General features: G+C 35.3%; 1 protein-coding gene across 8 annotated transcripts in view; it reads left to right on the top strand.

The window, feature by feature from the left end:
- LOC129573512 (5-hydroxytryptamine receptor 2A-like) overlaps nt 1–14,225 on the top strand; it is a 39,656-nt gene that overhangs the window by 16,864 nt on the left and 8,567 nt on the right. For all 8 annotated transcript variants that reach the window (XM_055454056.1, XM_055454050.1, XM_055454051.1 and 5 more), the window contains 7 exons: nt 355–615; nt 1,007–1,140; nt 1,325–1,434; nt 2,097–2,286; nt 2,498–2,632; nt 2,821–3,033; nt 3,584–3,895. In XM_055454056.1, coding sequence (XP_055310031.1) covers nt 355–615; nt 1,007–1,140; nt 1,325–1,434; nt 2,097–2,286; nt 2,498–2,632; nt 2,821–3,033; nt 3,584–3,895 — 1,355 coding nt within the window. The remainder of the gene's footprint in view (nt 1–354; nt 616–1,006; nt 1,141–1,324; nt 1,435–2,096; nt 2,287–2,497; nt 2,633–2,820; nt 3,034–3,583; nt 3,896–14,225) is intronic.

The following is a 14,225-nucleotide window of genomic DNA, read 5'->3' as shown; positions in this document are numbered from 1 at the left end:
TTTATACACATCCTCAAAAGCATTCGAAACAAATCTTACGTTTATTTTTTTCGATTAGAAATCTTATCGGTTCGTTTTCCTCTCTCTCTCTCTCTACTACTACTATGTTTATGAACACGGTAACATAAGTGCCACTAAATACGAAGGGTGCGAAACTCTCATGATTGATTAGAAGTTGATGCCCCATTCTTGCTGCACATGATGAACAGCAAAGGCTTTTAACTTCAACCATTCAAACTTCATTCACTTAGCATATCGTCATTCAATTAACATTTTTTCAGGTGGAACACATATTTTACGCATGATTCATTTTTCTTTCCCTCGTTTCTTTCTTTTTTTTCTTTCTCTCAACAGACGCTTATGACATATTTATTGATGGCGGAAACTCCGAAACATATTTATCACCGGATTTTAAAATTTTAAATAATTCGTTTTACTTCAACGGGTCATATGATGGAAATTTGAACAACACATCCATCTTAACTCAAAGCAATATCATCCACAAAAATACTAGCGAAATAGTAAATAACACAACAGGCGAAGATTTTACCAAGCTTGTGATTATGGCTGTTACGTCTATAATATTAGGACTTGTGATATTAATAACAGTTATCGGTAAGTGTCGATATGCCGAAAAAGAAGAAAAAATGTCTATTCTCATTCTTAAACCTAACATTATTTATATCGTGATTACGATTCTTCGAATTGGTAATATTCGAAAGGATGAAAGGAGGCATTTTAGGCATTTTTCGTGCACATAGTATGTGTCACATACATTTTCCCCAATACGATGTGAATACAGCTGAATGCGGCATACGGCCAATGCGTTAAGTGAAATTCACATCGTTGCATTGGGATGAAAATGCTGTGTTCATCCTCTCAAAATAACCTTAGTTCTACCGTGGCCTTTGAGACTACGACAACATTCCGGAATGCACACTTTTGCTAATTGCTTTTTTATTTTCCAACACCATTTCATTTTCTACCCCGAAAAAAAAAAACACAGGAAATGTATTTGTTATAGCTGCAATTATACTGGAACGAAATCTACAAAATGTCGCAAACTATTTGGTAGCGTCGTTGGCCGTTGCTGATTTGTTTGTAGCTTGTCTAGTGATGCCCTTAGGAGCCGTTTACGAAGTAAGTTTCAAACAAATAATTGCATACTTTCCCTTGCCGACTCTTATCTTCCCATCAAAATGTGAACGTTATTGATTTTTTTTCTCTATGGATAGAATGTTGTGTTGGTCAAATGTTTATTGGTTGGTACCTTTCTGTTTATTCCATAAAAATCTGACAAAACAATTTCAATATTACGTTACAGATTAGTGAAGGTTGGATACTCGGACCGGAGCTTTGTGATATATGGACATCGTGCGATGTTCTTTGTTGTACTGCATCGATATTACATCTGGTAGCGATAGCTGCTGATCGGTAAGTCTTCATATTATCCATACACGGTCGCTATATTTAATAAAGGGCACTTTATGAACACATATCACCCTGAAGTGATGAACAAAGCAAACCATTGACGCTGACTTCAACTGCGAAGAAGTGAACAGATACGTTTTTTTCTTTCGTTTCTATGCTCAATGCTCATCCAAGAATCCGTGCATTCGTGCACTTTACGCATGCGCTTGCTTATTCTTTAGTGCTGGTGCCCCAGTACTATATTCAAATACATAGATGCGTGTAATGCTCGAAAAACAATTTTCACTCCTTAAAACTGAAGATTTTCATTATTTTCATTTACTCGAATAAACGGGCGCTGGAAATTAAGTCGATTGTATTACGAAACAAAAAAAAAAACAAACATTTATCAATACTCATCAGCCCCTTGGCTAAGTCTCACCAACTTCTGTTTCAACAATAAAAACCACTTGATAAATTATTTTAATTTTTTATCCAAAAATTCATTGTTCAACTGAATGGTCTGGTATGAAGCAACATGAAACACATGCTATACATGCTGAATATTCCGTTACATACAATGTACGGAAATTGCCCTCAATATGTTTGACAGCATTTAAAAAAAAAAAATTGAAATTCATCAAGTGAAAAGTGCGGTTCAATTAAATTGATTGTCTCAATTTCAGATATTGGGCGGTCACGAATGTTGATTATATTCACTCGAGAACCACTGGTCGCGTTTCTCTGATGATATTTTTCGTGTGGATATCGGCCGTTATCGTTTCGTTGGCACCACAATTTGGATGGAAAGATCCCGAATATATGGAACGAATAGAACAACAAAAATGCATGGTATCACAAGACATCGGCTATCAGGTTCGTTTCTATTCAATGATTTTCCACCGCAAAATAAACAACGCCATACACACACACACACACAGAGAGAGAGAGAGAGAGAGAGACAATATCTCTCTCTCTCTCTCTCATATGGGCGAAATGTGTATTGTGTATGCACCACATTGTCCAGCTCTTTTACATACATTTGTATATATGTCTATATGACCCGTCATTGCTCTTCTTTTTGCAGATATTTGCCACGTGCAGTACGTTTTATGTACCCCTGTTGATAATATTAATTTTGTATTGGAAAATCTATCAAACTGCGCGAAAACGAATTCATAGAAGACGTCCAAAACAGATACTTTCTGCCAACAATAATCAGGTAGGTTGCAACATTGAATTGAATGGAATTGGCTTCACATACATATTTTAGTCTAGCCTTCAATCTTTCTTGTTATTCGAGTACCATTTCCAATTAAGTTGGAAATATTTGAACTCTGCATCTTTTGCCTGCTTTAAAAAAAAATCTGTTTTCTTCTTCTCCTTCTTCTCCTTCTTCTCCTTCTTCAGGTTAATAAAACAATGAAGAAGTCCAATCCACGATTACGATTTCGTCTAACATCCAACTTTGCCAATCACGAAAAATCAGCCGTTTCATCATTAGGTTTAGTCGAAGGAAATTCCACAATCACCGTTAATACAGTCGGCGACACGGACGAAAGTAGCACAGATAAAAAAGGAATTGATATCGTCACTACCACATTCAACGACACGACGAAAGAGGTAAGCCAATCCAATTACAATTTGATCTCTAAATTGATGAAAAAATTTGGTGACCAGCTAACTAGCTTATGCTAGATCGAAAATCAAGATACGCCAAATTGCTAGCTATACAATTGCCGAAGCTGACTCTGTCGCTGCTGCTATGGTCTTTGTTGTTTATCCGAACTCACAATGTCTATGGAACGATGTGATATGTGGTGCAACTAGTTGATGGCCGCAGAAGTTCTGTCAAAATTCATACACAACCAACTTGACATTCAATTACATAGCTCAGCTAACCCATAGTACATCCATCCATGGGCTAGGTGCGCCACCAGCGCGAAAAAAATATGACAGTATATGATTTATACACAGCACATTGTTAGTTCGGTTTATCTATTATACTAGGGTGGATGGATCTCTGCTAGCAATGCATATTTTATACCATGAATGCGTTGAAATAATCCACATTTTTCAATATTTCTCTACCATAACACTCTGCTGCAACAAGTTCAAAACTCGAAAAGCTAAGAAAAAAACCGTTCGCTTGTCTTTGTGTTGATTTTAAAAGGTTACGACGTCACCTTCGTCTGAAGCAATAGTTACAGTTTCACAGCAAGTGACAAATCAAAAGTCTCAGCCCTTAATGCAGCAAATGGAACCGCAAATACAATTGCAGACGGAACTGGATGCGCGAAAGGAGGGTCAAAGTAAAGAGGTTGAATGTGGCTTAACAATAAATGATCCGAGCATCGGAAACGTTAATGCAAATCCATTATTGGTTTCATCTTCTCCATCACATCCAAACCATCAAAAACATGACGAAATCCAAAAAACACCGCCATCAGCGTTGGGAACGACGCACCAACAAAGTCAACTCAAAGTAAGTAGCTAGGCCAGTATTTACTTTATCGTCTTTTCTTGTGTTCTGTTGAAAATTCTATTAACGATTGACAATGACGAAATAATATGAAATAACGTGGCATCTGACAAAAGGAGGGGAACATACAATACTTTGCCTGCAAATCTAACATCAGCAACTTCATTCACATCGATACTCTATGCTAATTGAGTTTGCATCTGCTTTGATTTCGTTGATTCAATTTCCTAAGTCAAGATGTCTGTCGTTTCTAGCATTAAATTTCTCTTCATGTATTAACATAGCCATTATTCGTCGTTTCCGTTGAGATTGAACAGTAGGTTTTGATATTATCCAGAATAAACATACTTCCTTATTCAATATAACAGATGAAAAAGACACAAAAATTCTATCCAAACAAAAAAACGTCATTTTTCACTTTTCAACACATATCGTTATGTCTGATTTCTCTGTTGATAGTCTTATAATGGAATCATTTATTGTCACTGACTTAAGCGGTCAATAAGCTTGCACACACTGATTTAAGAACAAAAACCAAAGGATAGCACAATCAAAGAACACTTTTGAAGAAAAGCGTTTGACATAACTTCTTTAAAAAAAAATTGGATTGTCGAGGAAAATTCAATAGATTTTCATCTAAATTCTGATGAAAACCATACGCGCATGCATTATAATTGGAAGAAGAGAAGTATCGCGCAGTATAAAACGAACCCAGAAGCTTGCGAATAGTGTGGTAAAGCTTTTTAACTTAAAGTGGTTTCCGATCTATATGTCAACTGTTACAGTTGAACTGTGCACCCTTGCTCATATAACTATTTAGCACAAGCGAACTAGCTCCGTACCTATAGCTCGCTCTATACGTTTCTACTGTGTTTCATTCATACGATTTGTGTTCGCACAAAAGTTACTGTGTTGAACTGATTCGCGTTGTTTTTGAACACGGTACAAATTTTTCAGAAACACAGGCAGTAGACATCGATTCGATAAATGAGGGCATTCACAAAATTCATTCAAAACGATGTTTTTTTTCTTCAACCAAGTGTTCATAAGACCGCCAAAAGAGGGGATACAAAATGGATCATAACTAATTTGGCACGCTATAAACTGTAAACAATTGTTATATCTAGCTTCAAAGTTGAGATTTGGTGCAATTCGCGAAATTAGGTTCGTGAAATCACGTCATTGCACGAAGCGTTCCAAATGGTTTAAAAATTATTTTTAGTTTTAGCCAATTTCTCTTCAGATAAGTTAGGGTGTGTCCTTTTGATTATCGTTTTTGTCTTTGTATTCATCTCGGGAGCCCAACAGATCGGGTCCAACTAAGCAAGTATACATTGTACATGACCAAAAAACTATACTTCACAGGGCGGTTTTTTTTGGCAGTTTTCATCATTTTTTCTTCTCTGAATTACGATCACGAAAAGGTACACAAGAGCCAAAAGGTATCCTGTGACTGTAAGAAAATCTATTGGAATTACGATGAAAAACAAAAAAAAAAAAATTCGAAAAAAAAAACCGGTAAGCGATGAATGTAAGTGCACGCAAGACCATTTGACATTTTCTGAGGAAATATTTTCCGAGATTTTCAGAAATTTTCGTTCTTTTGCGCGAAAAATTACCCTGAAAAATTCCCAGTTCTGTAAAGAAAAGATGGCACAGTAGAAACGTGATTTTCCGAGGCATTGTTTTTGTTTTTTTTGGCGCATTCTCCCAAAGCTCCCTTCAATAATAAATAAACACATCTAAAAACAATAAATTTATGTTAAAATCGAATAAACCAAGATTACAGAAATGGTCACTTTTCGTGGAGCATGTAACGGTTTCACTGTGTAGTGAGTACGGCATTGTCATACAAATTATGCATCACACGATGCGATCCCATTGTGGCCAGCAAAACAATAGGATGTTTGAATATTTTAGGAGATTGTTATTCATGTCCGTGTGAATCGGTGAAAATATTCGAGACCGCTGAAATATTTTTTTTTTTTTTAAATAAAATTGGAAACAGAGCGATGTCCAAAATCATGTGCCATACAATGTAGATACCAGAAAAGACAATCATGATGATTAGCCAAAATTAAAAACAAAAAGAGTAAAAGAAAATAGCGTGGAAAAGAAATGCTTTGGGAGTAAAACATGAAAAATTGAATCTCCAATACGCACCACGAATTATTAAGGATGAAATACGATGGTAACCGAAATTCATCATAATCCGTTCGCATCCTTACAAAATTCGTAATCCAATTTGACCGTCTTTTTTTCTCAATACTTTCTATATGTAACAATTCGGCGAATACATCTCTGTAATTTTGGGATCCTTTTCACCACTTAATTAAATATTTCACTGTTGCCCTTATCTTTCAAATATAACTCAGTGTTGCTGTGAAAAAAAAAAATGTTGGACGGAAGGGATTTGTTCTCCGTTTTTTTTCAAAGAGCAAAAAATATATACTTTGGTTTTGCTCTCAGGGTTTCATGCAGTGCAAAAAAAAGGTACAAACGACGTAACAATAAAAGTGTGGTAAAAAAGCTACTCTGCCCGATATTTTGTTTGTCGAACAATTGCACAGTGTTCCACTACTATTGCAATAGGTGGAAAAGAGTATTAGCACATAAACACACACAAAAAAAATTACAATTTTTCTGTTGTTGTTGTTATATAAACAACTTTTGATATTTACAAAAGCGCGTTGGTACAGTCGTACCCAGGTTCCCCTACGTTGAAAAGAAATACGCGGTGAAACTCGGCAAATACATTTGCTACTTAAAGTAAAGCGCTTCGATTGAAACAATTCACTGCCCACGGAAAATTGCTGTGGCTTGGTTGCAATCAATGAATGAACGAAGCACATAAACAAGGGGGACATAGGAAAATATTTGATGCAAAATTTTATTGACAGCTTTTTTTCCGCTCTTTTTCGCTAAACGAAAGAGAAGTGAATGAAGGTTTTCCATTGAAAAATCCCAACTTATATCCTGGCTGTGCTACAATGACAATGTATCAATCTCCATCAGCAGCTTGATAAACCGCACATTCTCATTGGAGTGCTTCAGTGAAATCGACAATGCCGTGTTGCTGACATGTCTTTTATTGGTACATTTTTTTGTTGCCATTGCCGTTGCTGTTGCTGTTTTTGTGTGTGTGCATAAGGACGACAATGCGAACAGAGTAAGCTTTTATGCGAGTAAATTTGAGGCAATTCCACGAAAAATTTGGATTTCACATTCCGTGTCTTTATATAGAGATTTGTTTTTAATTTTCTAGGATGATTGATTATAACGATAAGATGGACCAGATTTTGACTTTAATCCAGTGTGCACGTGTAGCACGTCATGGCTCCAATAAAAAACTAGTTTCATTCATTTTATTTTGTTAATTCTTTCTTGTTACAAGCAAAGAGGCCAAACGTGGCATTATGTGTCAAAATCTAATGGAAATTAAGAAAATGGAATGCTTTTTCGGGCCCCAGTCACACGCTATTCATTCACGTTAATACACACGCTGAACATCAATCTTAAATCAAATTTACTGCTTTGAGAAAAAAGCAGAGAATGTGCCCAAAAAGTATGAGCAGAAAACCATTGACGAGTATCACTGACACCGACTATCACTGAATGAAGTGAACAGATCGATGTATTTTATTTTATGCTCGTCGAAGTGAGCACTGGCACACACGTGTTTCCTTCAATACTTTACGCATGCTCTCAGCCATTCAATGCTGTTGAACACTTGCACTGCTTCATTATATCGAAGTGGCATCAGCTCAAAAGAAAAAAACAAGACCGCAGAGCGTCGCTCTGCTCCGCTCTGCGTTCTTGAGTTTATAGAAACTTTTTCTATTTTGTTGTTCCACAACAAACTATTTTATTGGCGCACTACATGAAATGTATTTTATTAAAGTAGTCTTTGAATTATATTTGTGATTTGAATGTCAATTCCAATTGTAATTTTAGTTTGGTTAAAATTATTTGTAAATCCACGAAATGAACTTTTCTGATGATGAAAATATTGACGTTGTAATGCGTGAAATTATATCTGTTGAAAACATTAAAATTAAATCAGTATCAAAACGGAAAAAGAAGTCTACCAATTTCAAGAAGTCCAAAAAGATGAAAGTAGAACCAAAAGGGTCTGAGAGAATGGATAGTGATAGTGCAAATTCATTAAAGCGTAAGAAGAATGTTCTGGATTCATCGTTCGAGAATGTTCTTTCTTTAAAGAAGAAAAAGAAGTAATATCATAAATTGGAAATATGGAAAGCAATAAAAACATCTTGTGTAACCTTATTCAGTTGTTGTTGTTTTTTTAATTTTTCATTTACATTACTATTTTTGTTATGTTTTGATATATACAAATAACAAAAAAATAATAACGAAATGCATTTGTAGTCATCTCTGTTTTGCGAATATCGATTCGTAAAGTAAAATGAATGATAAAAGTATGATGAAAAGATGTATAATCAAAAAAGGGAATTGATTCTTGATAGTACATATGATATTAAATCAATTTAACTAAACCATTGTTTTATTATACGTTATTCTTCATTAATGTAACTCCTTTAAATCAAATAAATAATATGCGCATAGGATTTATCTCAACCATTACTTATACTAAAGGGTAAAAGAGTACTATACGAAAAAAGGAAAAAGTAATGTAAATTTTAAATAACATTTGATAATAAAAATTTGATTAGCGTTTCGAGATACTATGCACTTATTTGTCGTTACTGCCACTAGTTTGAATTGAATAAAAAATATGAGCATAAAATTGAAAGCCACTCTAATTCTGTTCATGGCTCGAAAAAGTATTAGAAAAAAAAACGCAGATTAGTAGCTCTACATTTCATGTAGTGCTAAAAATGAGAGACCTTAAAGCGCCGAGCGGCGGCGTGCAAAGGAAATTGGCCGCCCGAAGCAAATTCAAAATGCCGCCCCAAAATCAAAATTTGAAGAGCAAAAAAAGGTCATCACTTTTAAAACTCAATTCTATCTAGTGCAAACTCCAATTTTACCAATTTTGCCGCCTCCAAAAAAATGCCACCCGAAACAAGTCGCTTCGCCAGCGTCGTGCTTTACACGCTACCGGCACCGAGTTTTTTTCATACCTTTTATGTTTGAAAGTTGAGTATGCTTTTTGTCGATTCATATTTTTGAAAAGGCGAGAATGTTTTCTAATGATTCTGTTGGCGTCAAATTAGGGTATATTTATATATTTATATGCCAAAGAAATCAAATCATTATCTCTTATCAGTTCCGCGAAAACAGGAGAAAACCGCAACGAGCCATCAAAAATGAGCATTGAACATACTCACCTTTACCATTCACCATTTTTTAAATCGAAGAAACTTACTCTTCTCTTTCATAACAAATTCAGTGAAACATACACTGCTCTGAATCTCACCTATAGATCTTCTAATAATACGAAAATTTCCTTTTCTTTGAAATGAAAATTCCATATCTGAAATGTTGCTATCTGGGAAATAACACTTTTAAGGTGCTAATTCTAACGCCAAGTGGTGAATTCTGAATACTGTTGGAATATTTTCGGAATTTTGTTCAGTTTATTTCTTCTATCGCGAAGCCAGGGTCACCACAAAATATCCTGAACCATTTGATACTGCTTTGAATGAAAATCACATATGTTTTTGCTTTGGCTATGCTTGAGACATAAAAATGCATTTTAACCGGATTTTCATTATCATAATATAGAAAGTCAACTCTTCAGAGTTTTCAATACGAATTCCAATCTGGAAGATGCCAAATTTATCTACAAGACTTTGGCTTTACGATGAAGTCAAGATGATCACTGGATCACTTCATCTCCAGTCCACATATAACTGGCAAAGTGACAAAAAGCGGCAAAAAATGCCCGTTTTTCAATGAATTTTTGTTACTGTCCATTTTATGTAATAGTACGACACCATTTGAAATACATGGACGGAAAGTGTTGACTATATTGTGAACCAGGCTATATTCTATTAAATGGGGTTTATATTCTGGATCAGAATTTCTTATCTAGAAGAATTCTTCTAGATAAGAGCCACCATCCATGCACGTATAATATATCATCACTTTGCCTTCATTTTGGATTGAAATATTGAATTCTATCCCAATTCCTTTTAGACTTTTCCATCTGCGACAGTGGAATATTATACCTTCAAGCATTGCATATCACAGATAATTTCTACAATAATGATTTTGTCCCATTTAAAATGAAAATACATTTTAAGAAGTATCAACACGATGAAAATATGGCATGCATATTAGTATTTGTACGGGCAAAAAAGGGGCAGAGATGTTGAACAGCGAAATTCGATTATTATTCATTTATTTGCGATGAAATTTGCGCCAAATTAAAATGCTGCACATTTGCTTTTGATCAAAATGTAATTTCGCTTGTCATATTCATATATAAATGGAAATAAAAATTCCTCAAGCGCAACAACAACAATGTAATACCAATTACACAGACGCGTTGAAAATAGTTATTTAAAAAGCAAACGAATTTTTATCCAAAATTTAACCACTTTCGAAACAAACTGGAAAATCAATATCAATTAAAAACTGTTATCAGATCAAAATTCCAATAGCGCCATTTAATATTCAATTAATAATTAACCAATCACAATAGCTGTTATACATAGTTGCCGTTTATTTGGTGTTGACGTAAAAATAAATGGCTTTAATTGTTATATCGATGGTTCTGTTAGCTTTTCAGAATTTTTTTGTTGTTGTCAGAATCGATAACAGAATTTACCAAAACGATTAAATTCTTTCTCTGTCTCTCATTGCGTTCGCTGGGCTAACGTAAATGACAAGCGTATTGAGGAATACTGAATGAAATTGAGATTTTTTTATATGTAAAGATTTTTTTTTTGTGGAGCCCACCTTTCTGGAACCTTCGACCCTTGTACATGTCCTTTAGACTATGAAGATTTTTGAAAAACGCCTTCGATAAATCCACATACGAAAAAACGACGGTAACATAATTTCGTTTTTGCAAATCAGCGCAGCTTGAAAGAACTCAAAACCATCAACGTATTGAGTCACTTGCAATCTGTAAAAATCAATTTGAAGTGAAACGATTTGGTGTGACAACAAACGATGTGCCATTTGTCTGGAAAGCCAGGGCGCAAATGACTCTCTAGAGTAGGATTCCATGATGCGTAGACTCTGCATGGCAACGCGCCAGAGTTGATTCCTAAATATCTAAACACTTATCCTCTTTCCCAAATGTAATTTCTATTTAACTGCGCATTATGTTGGTGTGAAATGAAGAAATAAGATTGAATTTAGAAGTCTTATAAGAGGAAATCTTATATCGTTTGATAGAAAAATGCTGCAAACTTTTGAAACGCAATCCATTCACCAAGAGAGTAAACGGAAAGGGAAATTTGAACAGTGGACAAGTACACTTCAATACAATACTATTAAGCAATTTCCAAGTTTCGAAATCTCTTAAGCATTCAGCGAAATATCATTGCGATTGCTTTAGTCTGAGATGATTTCTATGGATTCTATAGTTTGCCACATTCTTCACACGCTCCCTCAAACATTGGACATACTGACAAACGAGATTGAGATGAAACCATAGAATGTCAAAACGCTTGACGAATTAGAAAAAAAAATATAACAGCATCAATAATTCTTGTCCGTTGGAAAATAAAATGTGGAAAATCTGTTCATTTACTCCATAGAAGTAGTTGCGAGAACACGCAGCCTGTTGTGTTGTATCTCGCATTAAATGATAGCCATAGTGAAAACAATTCGACGTGATTGCCCGTTTCGCTTTGGGAACGCATTTGTCTTGCTGTTTGCGTTAAGATTTATATGGGTACACAATTAGTGATTTGAGATAGTAAAGAGCACAACTATGGGAAAATTGATGTGCTATGTATGTAATGAATCCGGGATTAGGGGAAAAGAAATCGACACGCAAAATTTACGTGCGTTCAACAGAAACCAATTTTGTTGTGATTTGTAACGTAATTTTCGCGTGCAGATATGATTTTCCCAACAACATGCGCATTGTATCCAGGATTTGCTTCCTCATTGCGATACACATGAATGTTACTTTTCATTTTCGATTTATGAAAATGGAGCCTGATTACACGTTTCGAATTGAACTTGTTCAGCATGCGTGCTGAGTATTTTGATTTATACATACTTTTGCTGGCCAAAGTTTGCATGTCAATCCATCAACATGACAAATAAATAAAAATGAGAGTGATTTAAAACTAATATCGTCGACAAAGTTAACGACGACAAACCTGGGAGCCATCACTTCAAAATGTCCGATTTTGAGTAAGGAAAAAAAGCGTTCGGCGAAAAAAAGTCTGACGACATTCGATTTGATTTGACCGACCTTGTGTTATTTCTGTGGAAATGAGGTTTGCCAGCGTGTATCTCTATGGTAACATTTTTATGCTGAAAATATATTGAAATTTCTCATATTTTCCAATATCATCTATTCGATTCGCTATTCCATTTTGGATGGACATTATTGGATGAACAGCGCAGCAAACTGCTCTCAAATTACTTTGTAACGCATTTTTTCTTTCTTACTTAAATTCTTGAATGTCATTTATGTACTTTCAAAGTCTGCGACACATATGTATGAATTCCAAGAAATGTGTGCCCCGTGGCAAAGTCTGTGGCAATGAGCCATTTCGCTGAGAATATTGTCAGATTTCATGGAATTTTTATAAAGTTAAAAGTGATGAAAGTATCCGTCGCGTCTATTCATTCATATTTGTATGGCATTGAGTGTTTTGTGCGTTGCTCGAACCGAAAAGGCAAGCGAAAAAAAAAACAATTTCGGAGAAAAAGAATATCGGCTGTAAATAATATATATACAGTGCACACTCTTGGTTGCCTGAGCTACCAGTCACCTGACAGCAATGAGAAATATTAATATTGCAATGACTGCGCTCTGTATGGCACATTGTAGCTCTCTCTCTCTCTCTCTCTCTCTCTCTCTCTCTCTCTCTCTCTCTCGCTCACTTTGTATTTGAATCTGACCATACGAAGACGAATGGTCCTTGTGGACCCACATAAATGTACATTACATACACTCGGCAATGCATGACTCAATTCGTTTGGAGCATGATTTGCGTGGGAATGTACAAGTGTAAATGTTTTATTCAGATCAATTTCTTTCATTGAGTTATTGCCGGTCATTACACCTAAAATTGTCTCTTTTCCCTTTGTATTGTCTATAAATTTTCCATGAAATTGGCACTTAAAAGAGTTAGGCGAAGGGAGTGAGAAAGAGCAAGCGAAAAAGAATGAGAAGAATGGCTTGTAATCAACCGAAACGAATACTGTTTCCATGAGGTATCAAAAGACATAAACAGTGGTCGGTGGTCGGTGTTCGTTTACTTTGATGAATACTTCCGTTTTCTCAAAATCCAGGAAGAATTCAGCGCGAATGCTTCAAAAGTCAAAATCATTCAACGAATAATTGAAATTTTGGGGTAAATTTTTGACTTTGATTTCGTTTGCCTCAAAAATACAGCTGGGAAATGTGATACATTCAAATTGAGTAATACAGCGCATTAAAATCATCCACACAACTCTTATAGATTGTATCAGTGGGTTTTGAAGGCTATTTTTCCAGACGAATTCAACGAGAATCATCGAAATATTGACAGAATTTCCCATAAGCATCCTCTTCAGAGTTATATTCGCGAGAATACCGTATATATTACTTTTGCCAGTGCGTTTGTGGTAATTCAATATGGGTTCAGTCGCACGAATAGGTACCACAATTCACAAGCGTTGAATTTTCTCCATCAACACATCACACATTTCACATGAAACAAAGAGGACGACGACGACGACGATGACTACAACGAAATACAATATGATGATGCTGTTGCTTTGATGGTGTGTAATAAACCAAACCGTGACATCTTGAGAATTCTTTGATGCGTACGGCACTGCAATCATCCCATAGAACAATGAACATTTTCTGCGCAGAATATAATGTACGATAGAGCAGAGAGAGAGAGAGAGAGAGAGAGAGTGTGTGTGTTAGTGGCACATTCCATAATGGTTCGTTTATTCTATATTCGAATTGTTGAAGCAATCGCATAATAATCGGAACGATTTATTATTTGAGTTGTATAAAAATGTTGTTACATTTTGAAAAAAGATTCTTTTATGAAATATATTTTATTTTCACGCGCCCGCGAAAAGAATGGAAGTTGATATTCACTGGTGTTGAAAAAATAGAGTGTAAATATTTATCATACACCGAATCGAATACGGATGGGTAAATAAATTCGGCATATATTTTCAATTTAGTCAAGAGTTTAAAGAGAGATTGTTC

This window comes from Sitodiplosis mosellana, unplaced genomic scaffold, assembly GCF_009176505.1.
Source record: "Sitodiplosis mosellana isolate CC-2019 unplaced genomic scaffold, AAFC_SMos_1.0 Smas_scaffold_6099, whole genome shotgun sequence".
Taxonomy (NCBI): Eukaryota; Metazoa; Arthropoda; class Insecta; order Diptera; family Cecidomyiidae; genus Sitodiplosis; species Sitodiplosis mosellana.
This window is presented reverse-complemented; position numbering and strand designations above follow the sequence as displayed.